Raw genomic sequence first — 27,828 nt, forward strand, 5'->3', positions numbered from 1 at the left:
ATGGAAGTACAAAGCCAACGACATATTCCTGGCTCTGTTACTGAAACATGTGCAGTCAGGGACTCTGAGAGAGACTTGCTGGAAACAAGTGATCTCAATGCAGAGCCTGTAACTGACATGCTGGAAACAGATGATCCCAAGAAACAATGTGTTACTGACATGCTGGAAACAGATGATCCCAAGAAACAATCAGTAACTGGCACGCTGGAGACAGATGATCCCAAGAAACAATCAGTAACTGGCACGCTGGAAACAGATGATCCCAGGAAACAATCAGTAACTGGCACGCTGGAGACAGGTGATCCCAAGAAACAATCAGTAACTGGCACGCTGGAGACAGATGATCCCAAGAAACAATCAGTAACTGGCACGCTGGAAACAGGTGATCTCAAGAAACAATCAGTAACTGGCACGCTGGAAACAGGTGATTTCCAGAAACAATCAGTAACTGGCACGCTGGAAACAGGTGATCTCCAGAAACAATCAGTAACTGGCACGCTGGAAACAGGTGATCTCCAGAAACAATCAGTAACTGGCACGCTGGAAACAGGTGATCCCAAGAAAACATTTGCAGCTTCAAGAAATCCGAAGACACACATGAGGATTCACGGTGGAATCCAGCCTTACAAGTGCACTGAATGTGGAAAAAGATTCACAGCATCGAATAACTTGCAGAGACACATGCGGATTCACAGTGAAATCAAGCCGTGTCAGTGTGTTGAATGTGGAAACAGCTTTAACAGCATCGGATTACCTCCAGCGACACATGAGGATTCACAGTGGAAACAAACCTTATCAGTGTGTTGAATGTGAGAAAGGATTTACAGAACCATCTGACCTTAAGAAACACATGAAGATTCACAGTAGAATCAAGCCTTATCAGTGTGTTGAATGTGGGAAAGAATTTTCACGACCATGTCAGCTGCAGACACACATGTGGATTCACAGTGGAATCAAGTCTTATCAGTGTGGTGAATGTGGGAAGGGATTTACACAATCAAACAGTCTGAAGGCACACATGAGGACTCATAATGGAAGCAAGCCTTTTCAGTGCAATGTGTGCGAGAAGACATTTTCACAATCAGGTCATCTGCAGACACACATGAGGATTCACAGTGGAATCAAGCGTTATGAGTGTGATGAATGTGGGAAAAGCTTTACACAGGTAGGTACCCTGCAGACACACATGAGGACGCACAGTGGAATCAAGCCTTTTCAGTGCATTGTATGTGAGAAAACATTTACAGTATCGGGAAGACTGAAGGCACACATGAGGATTCACACTGGAATCAAGCCTTATCAGTGTGTTGAATGTGGGAGACAATTTACAGAGTCGTGTACTCTGCAGAAACACATGAGGATTCACAGTGGAATCAAGCCTTATCAGTGTGTTGAATGTAGAAAAGGATTTACAGAACCATCTGACCTTAAGAAACACATGAGGATTCACAGTGGAATCAAGCCTTATCAGTGTGTTGAATGTGAGAAAAGATTTACAGAGCCAGGTAGCCTTCAGAGACACATGAGGGTTCACAGTGCAATCAAGCCTTTTCAGTGTGTTGAATGTGGGAAAGAATTTTCACGACCATGTCACCTGCAGACACACATGTGGATTCACAGTGGAATCAAGTCCTATCAGTGTGGTGAATGTTGGAAGGGATTTACACAATCAAACAGTCTGAAGAGACACATGAGGACTCATAATGGAAGCAAGCCTTTTCAGTGCAATGTGTGCGAGAAGACATTTTCACAATCAGGTAATCTGCAGACACACATGAGGATTCACAGTGGAATCAAGCCTTATGAGTGTGATGAATGTGGAGAAAGCTTTACACAGTTAGGGTCCCTGCAGACACACATGAGGACGCACAGTGGAATCAAGCCTTTTCAGTGCATTGTATGTGAGAAAACATTTACAGTATCGGGAAGACTGAAGGCACACATGAGGATTCACACTGGAATCAAGCCTTATCAGTGTGTTGAATGTGGGAGACAATTTACAGAGTCGTGTACTCTGCAGAAACACATGAGGATTCACAGTGGAATCAAGCCTTATCAGTGTGTTGAATGTAGAAAAGGATTTACAGAACCATCTGACCTTAAGAAACACATGAGGATTCACAGTGGAATCAAGCCTTATCAGTGTGTTGAATGTGAGAAAAGATTTACAGAGCCAGGTAGCCTTCAGAGACACATGAGGGTTCACAGTGCAATCAAGCCTTTTCAGTGTGTTGAATGTGGGAAAGAATTTTCACGACCATGTCACCTGCAGACACACATGTGGATTCACAGTGGAATCAAGTCCTATCAGTGTGGTGAATGTTGGAAGGGATTTACACAATCAAACAGTCTGAAGAGACACATGAGGACTCATAATGGAAGCAAGCCTTTTCAGTGCAATGTGTGCGAGAAGACATTTTCACAATCAGGTAATCTGCAGACACACATGAGGATTCACAGTGGAATCAAGCCTTATGAGTGTGATGAATGTGGAGAAAGCTTTACACAGTTAGGGTCCCTGCAGACACACATGAGGACGCACAGTGGAATCAAGCCTTTTCAGTGCATTGTATGTGAGAAAACATTTACAGTATCGGGAAGACTGAAGGCACACATGAGGATTCACACTGGAATCAAGCCTTATCAGTGTGTTGAATGTGGGAGACAATTTACAGAGTCGTGTACTCTGCAGAAACACATGAGGATTCACAGTGGAATCAAGCCTTATCAGTGTGTTGAATGTAGAAAAGGATTTACAGAACCATCTGACCTTAAGAAACACATGAGGATTCACAGTGGAATCAAGCCTTATCAGTGTGTTGAATGTGAGAAAAGATTTACAGAGCCAGGTAGCCTTCAGAGACACATGAGGGTTCACAGTGCAATCAAGCCTTTTCAGTGTGTTGAATGTGGGAAAGAATTTTCACGACCATGTCACCTGCAGACACACATGTGGATTCACAGTGGAATCAAGTACTATCAGTGTGGTGAATGTTGGAAGGGATTTACACAATCAAACAGTCTGAAGAGACACATGAGGACTCATAATGGAAGCAAGCCTTTTCAGTGCAATGTGTGCGAGAAGACATTTTCACAATCAGGTAATCTGCAGACACACATGAGGATTCACAGTGGAATCAAGCCTTATGAGTGTGATGAATGTGGAGAAAGCTTTACACAGTTAGGGTCCCTGCAGACACACATGAGGACTCACAGTGGAATCAAGCCTTTTCAGTGCATCGTGTGTGAGAAAACATTTTCAGTATCGGGAAGACTGAAGACACACATGAGGATTCACACTGGAATCAAGCCTTATCAGTGTGTTGAATGTGGGAGACAATTTACAGAGTCAGGTAGCCTGCAGAAACACATGAGGATTCACAGTGGAATCACGCCTTATCAGTGCATTGTGTGTGAGAAAACATTTACAGTAGCGGGAAGACTGAAGACACACATGAGGATTCACACTGGAATCTAGCCATATCAGTGTGTTGAATGTGGAAAAAGGTTTACACTGCCGCGGAATCTTCGAAAACACATGAGGGTTAACATGGGAATCAACCCGTCTAAGTGTGTTGCATGTGGGAAAGGATTTACAGATTCGCATAGCATGAAGATACATGTGAGGACTCACAGTGGAATCAAACCTTATCAGTGTACTGAATGTGGAAAAGGATTTACCGACTCGAGTAATCTGCAGAGACACACGAGGGTTCAATCCGAAATCAAGCCTTATCAGTGCATTGTTTGTGAGAAAACATTTACATCTGCAAGTGGTCTTAAGAAACACATGAGGATTCACACTGGAATTCAGCTTTAGCGTGGTCAATGTGGGATAGGATTTACAGTGCCAGGTAGCCTGATGAGTCACAGTGTGATCAATTGTTTGAATTGAGCTTGTATACATGTATACATTACAACTGCTAAATAATAAAAAAATCAACGTGTTATCGGTTAATCTTTTATTTCCTGCTTGGACCTCTGATACCATGGGAGTGTTCCGTCTGTTCTGTATGACTACGTCGTTTGGTATGACAAGGCCGTGGATCGAAGCTCTCTCCGGACAGGCGCTCTTCAACTGGACCACGAAGGCATTCAAACGCTGCTTAATCCTCTTAGATGTATCGTCAATTGCGTCCATGTGTATAGAACAGAATTGTATCTACCTAAATACAACTTAAACCTCATTGATGTATCATCAGTATCATCATCAAATAGACACTACTTCATAATTTCATAGAGGCATTTAAAGCAAACACGTTCCCTCGGTATTCTCTACACAATATCTGTCAGAAGTATTCTGTCTGACTTGGTCCGGGCATTTAAAAGCAACCAAAGCCTCTCATATGGATAAAAATAAATACCACTTTATAATGACACAGGTCGTGGCATATAAAGCACACACGTTCATCAAAGTTAAGCTATTTTCCATCTTTATTTTCAGCTTGTACTGTCACAAGTGTCATCAATCAACCTCAGCATCAAGCGTATCATTAGCTGCTACACAGATATGCACGTGAAAATAACAGACTCTGTCCATGAATTGTTTCCATTGTGTAAACGATTTTTTTAATTACGATAAATCACAGTACCTTAAGTAGTATGTATAGAATTCTTTATTCACGAAGAAGTTAGGCCTCCGGCCCATGTTCATACAAGTATTTCTGGTGTCCCCTGCCGTGATATTGCTAAAAGCGGCGTAAAACCATACTCACTCACTCACTCATACAGGTGATCAGTCAGCATATAATGTATGTGACATAGACATCAGTCAATATCGATCCTTTTGAAGCAATATGATTATAAATAAACATAGCCAGGTGTGTGACTATATTCGCATCCGTTGATGCCAAAAACGTATTGTATTTGCGTATATATATTGTGTATAACCTTCCTTACAAAGAGTGCACAGCCTTTTATCTCTTTTAAAAAGACTGCCAGTTTCTATTTTGAGACCATGGTAACGGCAACAAGATTGTGCCATGGCCACACAGGATTTTGAAATTATTATATGCTTAAGGCATAATTCTGTTCCACAGTTACCTTTTGGAAAGTAAAATTTCTAGCTTTAGAATTGCTGAAAAGAAGGGTGTGCCAGTTCCGTTCAAACGGACATCCTAGCCTTGGTATTTGTTCCCGAGGCAGGAATTGAATTTTTACACTTATTTTCTGCTTGTAAAACATATTATCAAATTGTTTTATTCATTCAAATTGAAAGGCCACAGGCCCATAGTTCAACGTATTTACAAGGGAGGGTGTTTCTTCTAACTAACAATGCATGATGTATGTACAATGCAATACTTTGTAATAAAGTTATATTTGAGTTTGACATGAGTATGCAAAACAAATTAATATTTGGGTAAGTTATAAACTTCTTTGGAGTATACTTGTTTCTTAATTGACGATAGAGTTTACACAGAAGCATAAAATGACACTCATTTTCTACAATATTAAGGTTACAAGATGTACAGATATTGTAAGACTTTTTAAATATACCTTTATAGATATTTAAATCATAATATCCTGTTCTGAACTGCGCTGTTATTGTAACATATATTAGATATTCTTCGAGTATATATTTTTGTTTGAAGAGAGAATAGGTATATGTACACTTGCTATTTCTTAGTTTTCTTATCCACATTTGCTGAAATCACACCATCTTTGAAGTAATAATGTCATAAACATCTTGACATTTCCAACACCCTGATCCACCCATGCGTATCCAAGGCCTAAACTGAAAAGGGTGATTTTGATATTTATTGCCCAATTATTTTTATTGCATGAGTGACTGGCATTTTGATCCAAATAGAACAGCATGTTAAAGGCTTTTACTGGGTATCGCGTGGATGGAAGAGTCGTTAGTTTAACCAATAATTTATACAGCGCTTAAGCGAAAATATATACAATGGATATCTGCCACATTCCCCAAGTACAATACCATTTGGGGAGAGCGAACCCCAATTACACGTTTACACGCATAAAGATGAACTTTTTCTATACACTCATATTTTCTATAACCCCATATTTCTGATCCATAAAGTAAAATTGGCATTATCTTTGTCTAAAGAATTTGAAAGTATAAATTACAGGGCAGATTATTATATTCTAACAAACTTAGTAGGATTGACATCAACACTTTCTTAGCTTTAAAAGATGTAGATTCTAGATATTTATTCCAACTCAAAGTCCTTGTACACAATATTCCAAGGTAAGTATAAGATGTGACTACCTCTATATGTGCATCTTTGTATATCCACTTCTCTAATTTTGATAATTTCTCACCGCTTTTAAAAACAAGAACTTTAGTGTTATTTAGATTGACGGACAGTGTCCACTTGTCACAATACTTTTCCAAAATATTGATTTGACGAATCAATTCCCGAATCAGAAAAAAGAACAACATCGTCAGCAAAAAGTAAAAGGAATATTTCTATTAGATCTGGATATAACTGGATGCCATTTTTAGATTTTGAGTTAATTTTGAGAACAACTTCATTTATAATGAAAGAGAACAAGAATGGGCTTAATACACAACCCTGACGCACTCCCAAAGGGCAATCAAACATACTTGTAAGGTTATTGCCATTGGTTCGTTCACAAGCTTTAACTGATTCGTAAATGGCTTTTAATGATTTTTCCATCTTTGATGCCCACCCATGTTTACCAAATAAGTGTCAGAGTTTTTTCTTTGAACGGAATAAAATGCCTTAGCGAAATCAACAAAACATAAAGCATATTATTACACTTTTGTGAATATCTGACGTTTGCCACATACACTAATCTAATCCAAAATCTAACACAAAGGGTATCTGCCACATTCTTCTCAATACTGGGTAATTTGGTGTTGAGGTCAAAGGAAACGTTAACATGCAAACATGGGAATGCTTTCTAGATTTGCTATACTATCCAACCCCCGACATCCGACCTATACAATCAAATAGGCATAAGTTAGCATCAAATATCCTAAAACGGATAGAATGGAATTGACTTATATCTGTGTAATGTCCTTAATATAATAAGAGAGGCCGCACTTTTAGTACCTTATCACGGGATGACGTTTTACTGAACGCACGCACTCAATACATTTCCCTTTATAATATCATTGTTCACTTGTAACTGAGTTCCTGTTTTATTTAATGTTTTTTACACGATCAGGGCTTTCGATTAAGTTTATAAAATAAATAACCAAAGACACACAGATCCAGTCTTACTGTTGTGTCATCATCTATGAAGTCGGGTTCACTAGCTGTTTTGGCATTAAAGTCACCTCCAAGGAAAAAATACGCTTCATCAAAATGTTGTAGTGAGTGAGTTGGGTTTCAACGCCGCTTTAAACAGTATTCCAGTCATATCACGGCGCATACGGGAGGAACGCCCGAAGTGATGCAGGTCTCAGACGTTTACCAGTTCGGTGAAACCCACGAGCACGGGTATGGTGCTGACAAACCTAGAAACATAATCGGGTCGAACCGGGATTCGAACCCACAATCATAGGTTTCTGGCGTGCCCAAGGGACGCAACTCTTCACAGCGAATCGCGGCGCCTTAGACCCGTGCCCCCTCCAAATGTTTTAAGATATCAAGAAGTGAGTCTTGTAACATTCACATCAATATTTTTACGGATTCAGTCTGATACCACACAGAATCATTAGGATGGGTATAGATACACGCGAATAACACATCTTCATCCGATCGAAATAGTGACTTAGATCGTGACGAGCGAACGCTTTAACCACTAGGCTACCCGACCGCCCCCATATCCTATAGAAATCTCTGCAGAAAACACATACTGTGAAATGTACGAGTGTGTGTGATGTATTTTTATTTTCATTCAACTTTAAAGTGAGGATTTTAAATAGTATTTAATGTCATGTCATTTAATGTCTCAGTAGATAGTATTTAATGTCATATCCGACAAGAAATAACTTATAAAACAGAGTTGATATAAGTTTTTATATCCTCACAGCAAAAGATAAAGAGGTGTGTGTGTGTTTGTGTGTGTGTGCGTGTATGTGTATGTGTGTGTGTGTGGGGGGGGGGGGGGGGGGGGGGGGGGGGGACTAGCAATAGTCGTTCGACGTTACCACATTTCTGGCTCTCAGAACTCAGAAATGAACAGAGTTAATCAGGTTTAATCAAGGGTAACTTAGGTGCGTTGGGTTTAACTCCGCTTTTAAAAGTATCCCAGTTATATCACAGCGTGTCAGCTTGATGTGAGAGCAAAGCCCGAAGTGATGGAGGTCTTGGACGTTCACCACTTTGTGTTGACAAACCTAGAAACATAATGGCTAATCGTGATTCGAAACTACAATCATAGGTTCCTGGCGTGTCCACGGGACGCAACTCTGCACAGCGAATTACAGCGCCTTAGACGACTGAGCCACAGCAACCATGACTGTGCTACAACAGACATCTATGAGAAATTAAGAACTGATCCATTGCTTGACAAAGCTGCCGGTGTACATTTTCGTTTCAATGTATATGAAACGAAAAAAAAGGTCTTTATTAATTCAAAAGATTTATATATCAAGAATCGACAGTTAAATTTCTCTCACGCAGAAAAAAACACATTCCATCAATACCTAGTTAATTATAGTTATGAAAATGTGTTTAATCATGATTTAATCACTATATGAAACTTGGTTTCATTACGGATGACGACACGAGATTGCTAACCACAGAACGGTTCCCCAGGAGTTCTGTGGGTATGGCCAACTTGGGTGAACAGAAGGAACAGGTAACAAGAGTGAGTGAGTGAGTTTTAACACGGGTATGGTGCTGACAAACCTACAAACATAATCGGGCCGAACCGGGATTCGAGTGAATTGGGTTTAGCGCCGCTTTTAACATTATTCCAGTTATACCACGGCGTGTCAGCTTAATTTGAGAGGAAAGCCCGAAGTGATGCAGGTCTTAGACGTTTACCACTTTGGTGAAACCCACGAGCACGGGTATGGTGCTGATAAACTTAGAAACATAATCGGGGCGAACCGGGATTCGAACCCACAATTATAGGTTTTGGCGTGCCAAAGGGACACCACTCTGCACAGCGAATCGCGGAGCCTCAGACGACTGTGCCACCCGTACCCCCTCTTAACGGTAATGAGTCCGCGGAAGCCGTTATGTTTGGTCAAAAATGAAAAACTCAAAATGTGAAGAAAAATAGAATGGAATATAAGGAAAACATTTTCCTACTACAGATAGAAAGATTTTAAAGTGTGTGCGTATTTGAAAACAAAAATGAACATGTCATTCCCGAAATATGATGAATGGTTGTTGTCATATATTTAGCATAGATATGTTTGACCTTATCCATCAGACTATCAGATTGTTATCGGTGTATTCCTTGTCGGCTTATCGTTGCTTTAACCTTCACTGGACTGCTGGGCGGTCGGGTAGCCTAGTGGTTAAAGCGTTCGCTCGTCATGCAGAAGACCCGGGTTCGATTCCCGACATGGGTACAATGTGTGAAGCCCATTTCTGGTGTCCCCCGCCGTGATATTGCTGGAATATTGCTAAAAGCGGCGTAAAACCATACTCACTCACTCACTGGACTGCTCTACTATTACAAGGTACATCCCATTGTTAGGGGTATTGGGGGGTCAGGTTTTGCATGTATTTGCATGTATTTGCATGTATTTGCATATATTTGCATGTTTTGCAGCTGAACTCTATGTTACATGTATTATGAACAGGTCCCATCGTAGTATCCGAAGCAAGTTACGCTGTGGCACATTACCCTTACAAATTGAATTTGGTAGATTTGCTAAACCTAGCACACCTTTACAGGATAGAATTTGTAAATTATGTAATAATAACGCTGCAGAAGATGAGATACATTTTCTCATCAATTGTCCATTTTATTCTGACTTAAGATATGATTTATGGTTGAGAATTATAAAGTCTGATCCTACATATTCTAAGTATTTCATTCTCTCCTCTCTCCTATCGACAAGACAGCACTCTTGAATTGTAACACGTATCTAAAACCTTTTGCCGCATTTATTTAAAAAAAACATGTTTGCACGTAGGCAACATTTTATTATTTATAATTGTAATCATTTTTTATTGGGTTTCGCAATCCTGTAAGTATATCATATAAACAATGTTTTTCATTGTTCATTGTGTCCCATATGCCTTTTATTGCCTGATATTGTATGTATTGTATGCACGTTTTTATAATGTTTACACATACAACATGTGACACATAAATAAAACAGTTTCTTCTCATTTTCTTCGTCTGTATTCCGTCCGGCGTTGAACAAACAACAACTTCTTCTGTATTGATTTTGTTGTATTTAGGTATTGAACAGTGTCTGAAGTCTCTTATTCTCATTAAATATTTCGTCCATCAAAACACATTTTGTGAAATACGTAAACACGATTTTGAGCACTTGTCATGAGAAATATAACACGCACGGAAAATGTCATAAAAATATGTATCACGGGATCAGTGAACCGAGCTATAGCAAAATAGACTGGTTCTCTGCCTCTGTTGAAACCAAGAGCAGGGTACGCGTCAGCTCTCACAAGAGCTTCCGCAGCGCCCCTAGCGGGGACTGTTGGCGCTATACATACGTATCACACAACGCTCGGCGGTCATACGCAATGGCGACATTCGAATGAAAGTGACTAAGGCAGAATACAGGATTACATCGCGAATGACTTCGAAGGTACGCTATTTCATAACGTCTGCTTAGCAGCTGTGTCTAGTTTGTTAGCTAGCTATCCATTTGTATCGGAAAGGCGTGTCTGCTCCCTAAGATCGCAAGAAGGATGTTGTATCAGAAAGGCGTGTCAGCTCCTTTAGATCGATATGTTATATGGTATAACGAGACATCTGTGGCGCTATAGCGCAGTAATGGGGCTGGTGCGTACGGTATACTTCCTCGTTGCAATCGATATCAGTGCACTGACTCAACCTCGCATTTTCTCTCCTAACAACACGACTGGTTGTCCTGGAAGGCTGCGCTTGCGCTACTCTAAACGAAACATGGCGGACGTTAACGTTTCTCTAATTTCACATTGAATCCGCTTACATGTTGGAGGAACCTTCTGCTCGTACGATTTGTAGACCGTTCGTCCCATCAATCTCAATCAAGTTTTCTTTTTTCACTAGATGAAAATTTTGAACCATGATTGTGCTACACACGTGCAATGCATCGTGGGAATCGTAGTCAGATATTACTGATGTGCTTAGAGGGCACGGGTGGCCCAATCGTCTCAGGTACCGCGATTCGCGAGACCTATGATTGTGGGTTCGAATCCCGGTTCGCCCCGATTATGTGTCTAGGTTTGTCAGCACCATACCCGTGCTCGTGGGTTTCACCAAAGTAGTAAACGTCTGAGACCTGCATCACTTCGGGCTTTCCTCCCACATTAAGCTGACACGCCGTGATATGACTGGAATACTGTTAAAAGCGGCGTTAAACCCAACTCAACTCAACTCAACTGATGTGCTTAAACACTTAAAACTATCGAAATACCATTATCTGTTCCAATTCCACCGCATCACTCATATTAACAGGCATCAATATACCATTTGGTTCTCAAATTATAATTATCTGCATGTTAAAATGTATTTGTATAAATCTATTGTCTCTTTATGGTTTCCTTCATTGGACTTAATAAAACTAATGAAAGGTCCTGTAATATTGAATATAGAATAAGGCATATTTAAATGATTGACATCCGACCAAGGACGAGTCTTTTTGCTTGGGCATTTTCAATAAAACATACTATAATCTGTTTTATTAACGTTATACGGTACAATATGAGTTTTGAAGTATTTCCGACAGTACTTTAGAAAATATGTTTGGCATTTTCCTTGACTGTTGCAACGTAATACGTCACGAACATGACGCCCCTTGTTACTTGTAGTGAAGGAAGCATTCTTTAAGCTGTTACCAGACACGAAAGTCGTCGCCACAAAAGCGAATTGTAAACTCTGACACATACCCCATTTTCAACAGCGACATGTGCTGAAATATTTCGTGTCAGCTCGCTATTGTCAGCTCGTGTCAGGACATCGTATAATCATCGTATATGATATACTTGAAACTGGGTGAGTGAGTGACACCGGAAAAAAGGCTCCCCACATTGTACCCATGTGGGGAATCGAACCCAGGTTGTCGGCGTGACGAGCCAACACTTAAACCACAAGGTTAACCACTGCCCGACTTGAAACCGAACCTCCATATTGATAACAAAAGCTGAGCATCATTATTACATTAATAATAACAAAGATGAATCTCTATATTATTAATCAAAGAATCGATTCATCATTATTGATAATTATTTTTATGACTTATACCATTTCTACATAACTTTCCAACACATCCATGTGTATTCATTTTTTCACAGGATGACTCAATAGCCATTGCCCTTTCAAAATATAACAGTGGGGTTTATTTCGTTATGGTCCGGGAACGCCATATTTCAACATCAGATAGACCCGGGAAACACGAACTCATAAGTCAAGGGGGCGGTCGGGTAGCCCAGTGGTTAAATCGTTCGCTCGTCACGCCGAAGACCCGGGTTCGATTCCCGACATGGGTACAATGTGTGAAGCCCATTTCTGGTGTCCCAGGTGATATTGCTGGAATATTGCTAAAAGCGGCGTAAAACCAAACACACTCACTCACTCATAAGTCAAGGGATTCGGCTGTATCGCGAGCGCCAAATCGATGGAATAGCCGTGAGGGAGGTGAACCGGGAATGCATACCGTTTTATGATAAAACCGAGGCATACCGAAATACATGAGTAGAAATACTCTTTATGATATAAACGAGGTATTCAGAGTTATTGACTGTTGCAACTAGTGAGTCTTCTCACGATGCGCATGTGTTACTTGAACTGGCTCGATGTTTCTGTAGGTGCTCCCCGAGTTTCACCATAGTGAGTGAGTGAATTGGGTTTAACGCCGCTTTTAACATTATTCCAGTTATATCACGGCGTGTCGGCTTAATGTGGGAGGAAAGCCCGAAGTGATGCAGGTCTCAGACGTTTACCACTTCGGTGAAACCCACGAGCACGGGTATGGTGCTGACAAACCTAGAAACATAATCGGGGCGAACCGGGATTCGAACCCACAATCATAGGTTTCTGGCGTGCCCAAGGGACGCAACTCTGCACAGCGAATCGCGGCGCCTTAGACGACGGGGCCACCCGTGCCCCCAGTTTCACCATAAGCTCCGTGCATTTATTCATGTTGAGTCAACAACAACAAAATGTTTGGGCCGATACTTTAAAACTGCACCCCAACTGTATTGCGAAACGAAAATATTTCTTCACGGTTTTCTATACTTATAGGGGGCGATCGGGTAGCCTAGTGGTTAAAGCGTTCGCTCGTCACGCCGAAGGTGAGGTGAGGTGAAATTGGGTTTAACGTCGCGTCCAAGATTATTGCACTTATATAGCGACGTGCATGCACGTGTATGTGTGTGTGTGGCTGCTTGTACTAGTCCGGACTGATGCCGATTTATAGTGCTAGCTCACTGAGATACCATGCCGCAGTTTAACATGAATACCCCACTCAGACACAGTATACTGACTCCGAGCCGACCAGTCCTTGTTTTAGCCCCCTTAATGCCGAGCGCCAGACAGGGTAACAACAAGTACAATCTTTTAACGTCTTTTTGTATGACGCGGCCCGGGATCGAACCCTGGACCTTCCGCTCTCCGGGCGGACGCTCTACCACAAGACCACGGAGGCGGTCTATACTTATAGGGGGCGGTCGGGTAGCCTAGTGGTTAAAGCGTTCGCTCGTCACGCCGAAGACCCGGGTTCGATTCCCGACATGGGCACAATGTGTGAAGCCCATTTCTGGTGTCCCTCGCCGTGATATTGCTAGAATATTGCTAAAAGCGGCGTAAAACCATACTCACTCACTCACTCACTCACTATACTTATAGGCACCAAAAACTCTACACATGTACCCAGCAAACGTAATTCAAAAACGTTTTTATTATTTCAACAATATCATTAAAGGTACAGTACACCACGGTTATAACGAACTGAAAAGGGACCCCCCCCATTTTAGTTCGTAATAACCGTAGTTCGTTATAAGCATATATACAGCATATTTGCAAAACATGGCCGGGGCTAACAAGTAAGTTCGTTATATCGGTCAGTTCGTTATAAGCGTGTTCGTAATAACCGTAGTTTACTGTACTCTCGTGTCACTGGTTCATCGATCACTTGATTTGTTTACAGGCTGACGTTGCATGGCAGGAGTACTGCTGTGACGCGTCAGGCAATAAATATTTTTTTATGCAAATTGTATGAATGGCGGCTGCTACCGGTAGGGCAGGACACGCCTACCCTTTACCCGAACACCTGGTGTCATCACTGAATGACCCATTCATGTAATATCCACAACTGTTTGCCCTTTACACCAAGTGGAATCTGTTTCGGCAGAAAATCTAGGATGGTTACTCTCTTGCGTTGACATTTATGTTTACAGACAAAGCGCTTAAGAAGATCAAAACTATTAAAGAGTTATTGGACCCGTGAAGATTCCGGGGTAGAATAGGTCTTCAGCAACCCATGCTTGCCGTAAAAGGCGACTATGCTTATCGTAAGAGGCGACTAACGGGGTCGGGTGGTCAGGCTCGCTGATTTGGTTGATGCATGTCATCGATCCCAATTGCATGGATCGATGCTCATGCTATTAATCACTGGATTGTCTGATCAAGACTCGGTTATTTACAGACCGCCGTCATATAGCTGGAATATTGCTGAGTGCGGCGTTAAACAACAAACCACACCAAAAAGGTTATTGACCATGTTTACTGTTGAAGAGAATCTCAAGTCATTGACAGTGTGTACTGCTGCAGCGAGTCTACTCACGATTCGAATGTGTTTACAAATAAAGAGCGTCATATGATTCTTGCTCAGAAGTTGTTTGATCAAGGTTAAAATTTCAAGGCCCCCGTAAAACTTTCGAAACGTTTTATGGTAGACATGTGGAGGACATTTCCAAGTTTGTCGCATTAGTGAAAACAATGATGCCCGACGCAATTCCCTATTTTGACTTGTACCACATGTTTCCGTGTTTTTTGATTGGTGAACAGTTGACTTGTCTTTGCATGTTTTGGTTTGGGCAGGATACGCTCATCTTTTCGCGAACACCTGGTATCATCACTATTTGATTTGATTCATAAACACATGCTCAAAGAAATAGTCGGAATCGTACAATCGACTCTGATTTCTATTGGACATGAAAAGGGTTTTGTCGCTGCATTCGAACTCATCTAGCGGTCGAAGACGAAAACGACGCTGACCCCTACCATCTATGGAGATGAAATATCAACTCAAAGAGAAGGTAGACACAATTTTTTGGATAACATCTTCTTTAATACAGTAAAAAGCGACGTTTCGGTATAGATCCTTATACCGTTGTCAAACAAGACTGAATTGTGTCTACCTTGTCATCCGCCAACTTCTAAGTAATGGCTATTAAACAATTTCAACTCGAAGACGTCACCAGGAAGTTGTTGCTGAGGGCGATTACATCCTTCAGTTCTATGAAGACTATCCTTTACAGACAATCCCATGTCACATGACCATCCGATGTCTTCCTGCCTCACGTCCCGAGATACTGCTTGAAGACAAGTTCTCCAACACTGAAGGCGGCGGCCAGTTCCTTGACAGAATCGCCCATGAAATCCTTCTATTCACCGCTACTAAGAATATTGAACACCTATATGCAGCCGATATTCTATACTGTGATGGTACATTTTCTACTGCTCCACGCCTGTTTGAGCAGATCTACTGCCTTTACTGCTGAGTTCGAAGGTCACTTGTTCCCCTTAGTATATGAGCTCCTACCCAATAAAACAGAAGCTACATATGTGCGGGAATTCGAATATTTGCATGAAAAGGCACATAACCTGATCCCATTTGTCAGACGACCCAATCAACAGACACACCAGTCAAGTGTGACCAATGTTACTGCCTGGTATTATTAACGAATGAGCTGTGGGCACAGTAAGCTACTCCAACTATAATTATGATTGTGTTTATAAGCTTTATTCTTAAGGACTTAGAGTAGTTTTTTTTCAATGATTTAGAATATAGGGAATTCAATGAAGATAAATAAAAAACCTTTTACCGTTGAGTTTGTGTTGCTTTATTTTCATGAAATACAATTTTAGGGAAAATAAGAACACATTAAATACCAGAATATTAAACTTTTCCATAACCTGAGTATAATCTCATATGTGCCGTACTATATTACATGAATTCAGTAAGGTACGTATCACCAACATGGCTGGTTCACGCAAAGTACAAGGAGTGGAGTACACTGAGTCTCATAAATGAACCTCACAAGTAGTCCTTGATGGGTTCACCTACTCTAAGAATCGAACCAGAGGCCAGACCACACACTGGAGATGTATCACCAGAACCTGTCGAGGGAAATGTTCCACTGTTTTTGACTTCTTTAAAGCTGTATCGGACCACTGCCATCCACTTGGAGATCCGTCCAGGGAAGAAGCAACACCTGTCCAGACTAACTATAATGCAGAAGTAGGCCGCCAAACTCCAGAACACGTTCCATATGTTCCTTCCTTCCCCAGCTTGAAGAGTATACTCTATCGATACGTCGAACAACCATTCCTGTCCTGCCACAGAGCAGAGCTGATATTCACCTTGAGGGGCAGTGGACCACTACCAGGGATGGTGAAAGATTTCCCATCTTCACAGACGGGGATAAAGACCAGATCCTGATCTTTTCCACTGATGAGCAGCCAGCTGAGGTGTCTTGCTGAAGCCGATACGGTCTACATGGATGGTACGTGTTGCCCGTGTCAACTGCAGTCTTCCACATCAGCATCCCAGCCAGTACAAATCTGTGTGCTTACTTCAAGGCATTGAATGACAGAATGACACAAATAGACTTTGGTGATGCTCCCCCGCCGAGCTTAGCGGTCAACAGAGAGTTTGTCAGTGGGCAAAAGATATCTCTTGAATTCTTGGATGCTGTTGGACGTTACCTGAAGCTGGGCTGAAAAAGACATTGTACTTATCAGTGTATATTGTGTATAGTGTGTCTTTTGAAATAATGTTATGAAATACATCCTGTAAGTAATTTAAACTATGCAACTTCTTGTAAACACTTCCATATGAGTATGTAGTGTATTTCTAATAATGTGATAATATTATATCTTACATAAATTAATACCATTTCTACTTCAAAACGTGTGATTGCTTGAATGATTTCAAAATTAAAAGTGTATAATTAACCTGTCATACCAAATTCCTCGAAATGTGTGTTTTCGAGTCTGTTCCACTTTAATCAAAGGTAAACAGGCACGTATTGCTTGACAAACCGACCTAGACTAATTCTGGTATAAGCTGTCTGACAAATGGAAGGTAACCAATAGTGGTAATGGTACGGCAATTAATCAACTGAAGACCCGTTATAGTAAAGACTATTTCAAATCACATAACTGTCATTAAGTACTGGATGTGGAATATCACTGTGCTAAGATATTATCAGTGTGTTGAATTTGAAAAAAACCCATTTACAGTATCAAGTATTTTATCATGATAGATATAATATCATAATCAAAATGGGTGTGGCTCCAGCCCTAGTTGTTGCTGGTGGTTTCTTGTGGAAACATATATAGGAAACGCATTAATGATAGAGGCAAGTGACAACTGTTTTATGTTTTCAGTGAACACCATACCATCCCTGAGGTAATAAGGAAAGTTCAAAGCCAGCCACAGAATCCTGGCTTTTTTACTGAAACATATGACATCATGGACTGTGAGGGAGAATTGCTGGGAACAGATGATGTCAAGAAACACTCTGTAAATGACACGCTAGAAACAGGTGATCTAAAGCAACACAAAGATTATGGTGGTCAAGCAAAACAGTCTCAAAAGTGTATTGCGTCCGGGGAAACATGTCTTAAATCGGGTGACATGAAACGACACATGTTTTGTCACAGAGAAGTCAAGCCTTTTCATCATGTTAGACGTCGGAAAACCTTTACAAAATCAGGCGTCATGCAGACTCACATGAGGATCAACAGTCGCTTCAGGCGTTATCAGTGCAATGTGTGTGAGAAAACATTTACACTATCAGGCACTCTGAAGACACACATGAAGATTCACAGTGGAATCAAGCCTTTTAAGTGTAGTGTGTGTGAGAAAACATTTACACTATCAGGCACTTTGCAGATACACATGAGGATCCACAACGGAATCAAGCCTTATCAGTGCAGTGTGTGTGAGAAAACATTTACACAATATGGTGCTCTGCAGCAACACATGAGGATTCACAGTGGAATCAAACCATTTAAGTGTAGTGTGTGTGAGAAAACATTTGCATCATCAAGTGCTCTGCTGGCACACATGAGGATTCACAGTGGAATCAAACCTTATCAGTGCAGTGTGTGTGAGAAAACATTTACAGCATCAGGTACTCTGCAGAAACACATGAGGATTCACACTGGAATGAAGCCTTTTAAGTGCAGTGTGTGTGAGAAAACATTTACAGCATCAGGTACTCTTCAGAAACACATGAGGACTCACAGTGGAATGAAGCCTTATCAGTGCAGTGCGTGTGAGAAAACTTTTACAGCATCAGGTTATCTGGAGAAACACATGAAGATTCACAGTGGAATCAAGCCTTTAAAGTGTAGTGTGTGTGAGAAAACATTCAAAGCATCAAGTGTTCTGCAGGCACACATGAGGATTCACACTGGCATCAAACCTTTTCAGTGCAGTGTGTGTGAGAAAACATTTACACTATCATGCACTCTTCAGATACACATGAGGATTCACAGTGGAATCAAGCCTTTTAAGTGTAGTGTGTGTGAGAAAACATTTACAATATCTGGTAATCTGAAGACACACATGAGGATTCACAGTGGAATCAAGCCTCATCACTGTGTTAAATGTGGGAAAGGATTTACACACTCGTGTAGACTGAAGAGACATATGACGAGCCACAGTGGAATCAAGCCTCATGAGTGCACTGTGTGTGAGAAAACATTTACGTCACCAGCTATTCTGAACAGACACATGATGATTCACACTGGAATCAAACCTTTTCAGTGTAATGTGTGTAAGAAAAAATTCACAGTATCACATTCTCTGCAGAGGCATATGAGAATTCACAAAGGAATCAAACCTTATCAGTGTGTTGAATGTGAGAAAACATTTACACATTCAAGTAGTCTGAAGACACACATGAGGCTGCACAGTGGAATCAAACCTTATCAGTGCATTGTGTGTGAGAAAACATTTACACATTCAAATAGTCTGAAGGCACACATGCTCATTCACAGTGACATAAAACGCTTTCAGTGTGTTGAATGTGGGAAAACATTCGGACTATCATCTAACCTGAAGAGCCACATGATGATTCACAGTGACATCAAGTCTTATCAATGTGTTGAATGTGATAAAACATTCAGACAATCATCTCACCTGAAGAGCCACATGAGGATTCACAGTGGAATCAAGTCTTATCAATGTGTTGAATGTGATAAAACATTCAGACAATCATATCACCTGAAGAGCCACATGAGGATTCACAGTGGAATCAAGCCTTATCAATGTGTTGAATGTGATAAAACATTCAGACAATCATCTCACCTGAAGAGCCACATGAGGATTCACAGTGGAATCAAGCCTTATCAGTGTGTTGAATGTGGGAAAACATTTAAATATTCAGCTCGCCTGAAAATACACATGAGCATCCCCTGTGGAATCAAACCGTATCAGTGTCTTGTGTGTAAGAAAACATTCACAGTATCAGGTACTCTGCAGAGACACATGGTGATTCACAGTGGAATCAAACCTTATCAGTGTCTTGTGTGTGAGAAAACATTTACATATTCATTTAGTCTGAAGACACACATGAGCATTCACAGTGGAATCAAGCCTTATCAGTGTGTTGAATGTAGGAAAACATTTACAGCATCAGGTAGCCTGAAGACACACATGAGGCTGCACAGTGCAATCAAGCCATATCAATGCACTGTTTGTAAGAAAACATTCAAACAATCTCTCTATCTTAAGTTACACATGGAAAGTCACAGTGGAATTAGGCCTTATCAGTGTGTTGAATGTGGCAAATCATTTGTACGCCCAGGAGGCCTGCAAAAGCACACATTGATTCATAGTGGAATCAAGCCTCACCAGTGCACTGTGTGTGAGAAAACATTTAGAACATCAAGTAATCTGAAGACACACATGGGGATTCACAGTGACATCAGGCCTTATAAATGTGTTGAATGTGGAAAAGGATTTAAACGATCACAACATCTTCAGAGACACATGAACATTCACAGTTGAATCAAGCCTTAATCAGTGCGACCGCCTCCGGGGTTCGATCCCCGGCCGCCTCATACCAAAAGACCTTAAAAGATTGTACTTGTTGTTACCCTGTCTGGCGCTCTGCATCAAAGGGCTAAAACTAGGACTGATCGGCTCGGAGTCAGTATGCTGTGTCTGAGTGGGGTATCCATGTTAAACTGCGGCATGATATAAATCTGCATCAGTCCGGACTAGTACAAGCAGACACACACACACACGCACGCACGCACACACACACACACACACACACACTCACACTCACACACACACTCACACACACGTGCATGCACGTCGCTATATAAGCGCAATAATCTTGGACGCGACGTTAAAGCCAGCTTCACCTCATCTTAATCAGTGCACTGTATGTGAGAAAACATTTAGAACATCAGGTAACCTGAAGACACACATGAGGATTCACAGTGGAATCAAGCCCTATCAGTGTGTTGAATGCGGGAAAACATTTACAATATTCATCTCACCTGCAATCACACATGAACATTCACAGTGGATTAAAGCCTTATGAATGTGTAGAGAAGCATTTTCACGATCTTTTCTTCTGCACACATAAGGTTACACATAAGGATTCACAGCGGAACCAAGCCTTATCAGTGCACTGTGTGAAAAAAAACACCCATTTACATTATCGTGGGGATTTGCAAAGCAATCTAGCCTCGTAGTGCCTTGTGTTTGAAATACATTTACAGGACAAGGCACTCTGAAGACAAACATAAACATTCGCAATTGAATCAAGCCTTTTCAGTGTGGTGAATGTGGGAAAGTGTTTACATTATATGTTCACTTGATCGGACCAGACTTATTTTCGTGATTTCGTGTATTTTCGTGATTTTATTTTCATATTGACGTGTGCATATTTCATTTTCAATTCATGAAATTCAGGCTTCACATTTGCCATGTATTTTTTTATGAAGGCTATTTTCAAGCTTTCATGGTTACATTCTAGTGTAAGGGTTTTTCCCACTACAACGGAGGAAGGTGCAGTACAAACAGTCCTGTCGAGACCTGACAATTATACCGGTTACATAGTAACATTTGATGACATATACTCAGGAGTGTGGCTGCACCATGAAGCATGAGCATCACAAGGGTGTATCGGTTGTCGTAAAACCATTATGAAATGCAATTTAGTTGCCTGTAAGATAAGATAATATCCATTTCTAGTTTTGATTATATGAACCGAAATTTATTCTGTGGGTTTTACGTTTTGAATTTCCTGTACCTAATTCTTCTTGAATAAAAAATTGTAAACTCAATATGAAAAAACCTTTTTACAAAGTAGACTGTAGATATATCGAACTAGATAAGTGTCTATTAACTTCCGAATCAGATTACTTTGGTGAAAACTGTATTATAGTATACAAACATATGTCATATGTCACATGCTATGTATTCAGTCTTCGTTTGTGATACATCTGTACAATTTCATGACGTTTTACACCTTCGAGGCCGTTAACACTGACATCATTAGTAGGGGCTTCGTGTAAAGTTCTGTTGACTCAAACGCAAAAAACACAAGGATCAAAGTAAATGTTAATGTCCAGTGCTTGACAAGGCAAATACGTCTTCCTGTGCTCAAAACAGAAATTTTACGCTTTCCTATTTTTCAGGGATAATTACGTATTAGGCAACAAGTACTTATGTAACAGCTTTATGACGTCATTATTCCAGAGCATAACCCTATCACCTGTGGTTGTCGTCATTCCCCTGGTCATCAGTGCAATACCCATGGATGTTAAGTATAAAAAACCAAGAGATAACGGATTGAATATTCCAACTGTGTGTCAGGTTTCTTAACGCTTAATTATGTTTTCTGGAGAATTTGTTTTTTATACAAGCGCTATACAACATATATTAATATTTATACGAAAAGGCCTGCGTGTGAAGGTAGATTTAAATACGTTTAACTAGGTAACAGAGATGTTAACATCTTTTTACTCGGTAACCTTTTGATCCATTCAAACGATAGTTTTGTTTGTTGTTTTACGCCGCACTCAGCAATATTCCAGCTAAAAGACGGCGGTCTGTAAAATAATCGAGTCTCGACCAGGCAATCCAGTGATTGACATCATGAGCATCGATCCACGCAATTTGGATCGATGACATATATCAACCAAGTCAGCGAGCCTGACCACCCGATCCCGTAAGTCGCCTTTTATGACAAGCCTTTTACGGCAAGTATGGGTTGCCGAAGGCCTATTCTACTCAAGAATCTTCACGGGTCTAATGAACCTGTCATATAAATTCCTCAAAATGTGTGTTTTCGGGTCTGTTCCACTTTAATCAAAGGTAAACGTATTACTTGACTTTTTTACAGTATCAAGTATTTTATCACGATACATATAATATCACAATAAAAATGTATGTGGCCCCAGCCCTAGTTGTTGCTGGTGATGTCTTGTGGAAACATATATAGGAAACGCATTAATCTGATAGAGGCAAGTGACAACTGTTTTATGTTTTCAGTGAACACCATACCATCCCTAAGTTAACAATGGCAGTACAAAGCCAGCCACAGAATCCTGGCTTTTTTACTGAGACATATGAAATCATGGACTGTGAGGGAGAATTGCTGGGAACAGGTGATCTCAAGAAACACTCTGTTACTGATACGCTGGAAACAGGTGATCTCAAGAAACAATCTGTAAATGACACACTGGAAGGAGGTGATCTCAAGAAACAATCCGTAAATGACACACTGGAAGGAGGTGATCTCAAGAAACAATCCGTAAATGACACACTGGAAGGAGGTGATCTCAAGAAACAATCTGTAAATGACACACTGGAAGGAGGTGATCTCAAGAAACAATCCGTAAATGACACACTGGAAGGAGGTGATCTCAAGAAACAATCTGTAAATGACACACTGGAAGGAGGTGATCTCAAGAAACAATCCGTAAATGACACACTGGAAGGAGGTGATCTCAAGAAACAATCCGTAAATGACACACTGGAAGGAGGTGATCTCAAGAAACAATCTGTAAATGACACACTGGAAGGAGGTGATCTCAAGAAACAATCCGTAAATGACACACTGGAAGGAGGTGATCTCAAGAAACAATCTGTAAATGACACACTGGAAGGAGGTGATCTCAAGAAACAATCCGTAAATGACACGCTGGAAGGAGGTGATCTCAAGAAACAATCTGTAAATGACACACTGGAAGGAGGTGATCTCAAGAAACAATCCGTAAATGACACACTGGAAGGAGGTGATCTCAAGAAACAATCCGTAAATGACACACTGGAAGGAGGTGATCTCAAGAAACAATCCGTAAATGACACACTGGAAGGAGGTGATCTCAAGAAACAATCTGTAAATGACACACTGGAAGGAGGTGATCTCAAGAAACAATCCGTAAATGACACACTGGAAGGAGGTGATCTCAAGAAACAATCTGTAAATGACACACTGGAAGGAGTTGATCTCAAGAAACAATCCGTAAATGACACACTGGAAGGAGGTGATCTCAAGAGACAATCCGTAAATGACACACTGGAAGGAGGTGATCTCAAGAAACAATCTGTAAATGACACACTGGAAGGAGGTGATCTCAAGAAACAATCTGTAAATGACACACTGGAAGGAGGTGATCTCAAGAAACAATCCGTAAATGACACACTGGAAGGAGGTGATCTCAAGAAACAATCCGTAAATGACACACTGGAAGGAGGTGATCTCAAGAAACAATCCGTAAATGACACACTGGAAGGAGGTGATCTCAAGAAACAATCCGTAATGACACGCTGGAAGGAGGTGATCTCAAGAAACAATCAGTAAATGACACACTGGAAGGAGGTGATCTCAAGAAACAATCAGTAAATGACACACTGGAAGGAGGTGATCTCAAGAAACAATCTATAAATGACACGCTGGAAGGAGGTGATCTCAAGAAACAATCTATAAATGACACGCTGGAAACAGGTGATCTCCAGCAACACAAATATTATGGTGGTCCAGCAAAACAGTCTCAAAACTGTAGTGTGTCCGGGGAAACATGTAGTAAATCAGGTGACGTGAAAAGGCACATGCTTTCTCACAGTGGAATCAAGCTTTTTCATTATGTTCGATGTGGGAAAACATTTACAAAATCAGGTGTCATGCAGAAACACATGAGGATCAACAGTTGCTTTAGGCGTTATCAGTGTATTGTGTGTGAGAAAACATTTACAATATGTGGTAATCTGCTGGCCCACATGAGGATTCACAGTGGAATCAAGCCTCATCAGTGTAGTGTGTGTGAGAAAACATTTACACTATCAGGCACTCTGCAGATACACATGAGGATCCACAGCGGAATCAAGCCTTATCAGTGCAGTGTGTGTGTGAGAAAACATTTACACAATATGGTACTCTGCAGCAACACATGAGGATTCACAGTGCAATCAAACCATTAAAGTGTAGTGTGTGTGAGAAAACATTTGCATCATCAAGTGCTCTGCAGGCACACATGAGGATTCACAGTGGAATCAAACATTTCAAGTGCAATGTATGTAAGAAAACATTTACACATTCAGGTAATCTGCAGGCACACATGAGGATTCACAGTGGAAACAAACCTTATAAGTGTAGTGTGTGTGAGAAAACATTTACAGCATCAGGTACTCTGCAGAAACACATGAGGATTCACACTGGAATGAAGCCTTTTAAGTGTAGTGTGTGTGAGAAAACATTCACAGCATCAACTGGTCTCCATGCACACATGAGGATTCACAGTGGAATCAAACATTTTAAGTGCAATGTATGCGAGAAAACATTTACACATTCAGGTAATCTGCAGGAACACATGAAGATTCACACTGGAATGAAGCCTTATAAGTGTAGTGTGTGTCAGAAACCATTTACAGCATCGGGTGGTCTGAAGAGGCACATGAGGATTCACATTGGAATCAAGCCTTATAAGTGTAGTATGTGTGAGAAAACATTTACAGAGCCAGGTGGTCTGAAGAGGCACATGAGGATTCACAGTGGAATCAAGCCTCATCAGTGCAGTATGTGTGAGAAAACATTTACAGAGTCAGGTACTCTGCGGACACACATGAGGATTCACAGTGGAATCAAGCCTCATGAGTGCAGTATGTGTGAGAAAACATTTACAGTATCGGGTGGTCTGAAAAGGCACATGAGGATTCACAGTGGAATCAGACCTCATAAGTGTAGTATGTGTGAGAAAACATTTACAGAGCCAGGTGGTCTGAAGAGGCACATGAGGATTCACAGTGGAATCAAGCCTCATCAGTGCAGTATGTGTGAGAAAACATTTACAGAGTCAGGTACTCTGCGGACACACATGAGGATTCACAGTGGAATCAAGCCTCATGAGTGCAGTATGTGTGAGAAAACATTTACAGTATCGGGTGGTCTGAAAAGGCACATGAGGATTCACAGTGGAATCAGACCTCATAAGTGTAGTATGTGTGAGAAAACATTTACAGAGCCAGGTGGTCTGAAGAGGCACATGAGGATTCACAGTGGAATCAAGCCTCATCAGTGCAGTGTGTGTGAGAAAACTTTTACAGAGTCAGGTACTCTGCAGATGCATATGATGATTCACAGCGGAATTAGGCCTTATCAGTGTGTTAAATGTGGGAAAACATTCACACGGTCAGCCCATCTGCAGTCCCACATGAGGAGTCACAGTGGCATCAAACCTTATCGGTGCATTGTATGCGAGAAAACATTTGCAGTATCAAGTAAACTTCAGAGACACATAAGGATTCACAATGGAATCAAACCTTATACGTGCATTGTGTGTGAGAAAACATATGCAGACTCAGGTACTCTAAAGAGGCACATGAGGATTCACAGTGGAATCAAACCGTATCAGTGTATTGTGTGTGAGAAAACATTTGCAGAATCAGGTGACCTGAAGAAGCACATGAGGATTCACAGTGGAATCAAACCATATAAATGTAGTGTATGTGAGAAAACATTTACAGAATCCGTCACTCTGAAGCGGCACACGAGGATTCACAGTGGAATCAAGCCTTATCAGTGTATTGAATGTGGGAAAGGATTTATAACGTCAGCTATACTTCTGAATCATATGAAGATTCACAGTGGCATAAAACCCTATCAGTGTGTTGAATTTCGGAAAACATTCACACAATTAGGCAACCTGAAGTCACACATGAGGATTCACAGTGGCATAAAACCTTATCAGTGTGTTGAATGTGGGAAAACATTCACACAATCAGGCAGCCTGAAGTCACACATGAGTATTCACAGTGCAATCAAGCCATATCAATGCACTGTTTGTAAGAAAACATTTAAACAATCTCTCTATCTTAAGTTACACATGGAAAGTCACAATGGAATTAGGCCTTATCAGTGTTTTGAATGTGGAAAAACATTTGTAAGTTCAAGAGGCCTGCAAAAGCACACACTGATTCACAGTGGAATCAAGTCTCATCAGTGCAATGTGTGTGAGAAAACATTTAGAACATCAGGTAATCTGAAGAGACACATGAACATTCACAGTGGAATCAAGCCTTAATCAGTGCACTGTCTGTGAGAAAACATACAATACACTGATAAGTCTTATCAGTGCACTTTGTGAAAGAAAACCATTTACAACATTGGGTTCTCTGCAGAAACACGTTTGGATTCGCAAAGGAATCTAACCTCATCGTGCCTTGTGTTTAAGATACATTTACTGGACAAGGCACTCTTCAGACATACATGAACATTCGCAGTGGAGTCAAACATTATCAGTGTGGTGAATGTGGGAAAGGAATTACATTATCTGTTCACCTGAAAACCCCCCACAATGATTCACTGTGGAATCAAACCTTAACAGTGCACTGTGTGTGAGAAAACATTCACAAAATTAGGTAATCTGAAGATATACTTGAGGATTCACAGTGGAATCTAGCCTATGAATGTGTTGAATGTGGAAAAGGATTTACACATGCAGCTCATCTTCAGAGACACATGGACATTCACAGTGGAAACAGGCGTTATCAGTGGGTTGAACGCGGTAAAGGATTTACACAATCTGTTCACCTGCGATCCCATATGATTAGTCACAATGGAATCAAGCCTTACCAGTGCATTGTGTGTAGGAAACCATATACAGTATCAGATACTCTGGGGAGATACATGAGGATTCTTATAGGAATCTACCCCTATCAGTGTTGGTTGAATTGAGTGGTATGAGTTTGTACAGTACAATTGATAAATGATAATTCACTTGATCGGACCAGACTTTCTTGTATTTTCGTGATTTTATTTTCATATTGACGTGTGCATATTTCATGTTCAATTCATGAAATTCAAGCTTCGTATTTGCCATGTATTTTTTTATGAAGGCTATTTTCAAGCTTTCATGGTTACATTTGGGTTTGAGGGTTTCTTTCCACTACAACGGAGGAATGTCCTGTCGAGACTTGACAATTATACAATTGACATAACCCTATCACCTGTGGTTGTCGTCATTCCCCTGGTCATCAGTGCAATACCCATGGATGTTAAGTAT

General features: G+C 40.8%; 2 protein-coding genes across 2 annotated transcripts; both read left to right on the forward strand.

Moving 5' to 3' along the window:
* Window positions 1-16,773, forward strand: LOC124133290 (gastrula zinc finger protein XlCGF57.1-like). Its single transcript, XM_048401321.1, has 5 exons — window positions 1-550; window positions 828-1,165; window positions 1,472-1,918; window positions 2,144-2,569; window positions 16,582-16,773. Exons 1-5 carry the CDS (start codon window positions 1-3, stop codon window positions 16,771-16,773), a joined length of 1,953 nt encoding a protein of 650 aa, XP_048257278.1.
* LOC124133324 (zinc finger protein 208-like) lies at window positions 10,558-27,828 on the forward strand. Its single transcript, XM_048401322.1, has 5 exons — window positions 10,558-10,672; window positions 17,683-20,309; window positions 21,233-21,248; window positions 22,817-24,127; window positions 24,732-27,828. The coding sequence occupies exons 2-5, from the start codon at window positions 17,768-17,770 to the stop codon at window positions 26,845-26,847; spliced, it is 5,985 nt and encodes a 1,994-aa protein (XP_048257279.1). The 5' UTR covers window positions 10,558-10,672; window positions 17,683-17,767; the 3' UTR covers window positions 26,848-27,828.

This window comes from Haliotis rufescens, unplaced genomic scaffold (genome assembly GCF_023055435.1).
Source record: "Haliotis rufescens isolate VD_foot unplaced genomic scaffold, xgHalRufe1.0.p SCAF_21, whole genome shotgun sequence".
In the NCBI taxonomy this organism is placed as follows: domain Eukaryota; kingdom Metazoa; phylum Mollusca; class Gastropoda; order Lepetellida; family Haliotidae; genus Haliotis; species Haliotis rufescens.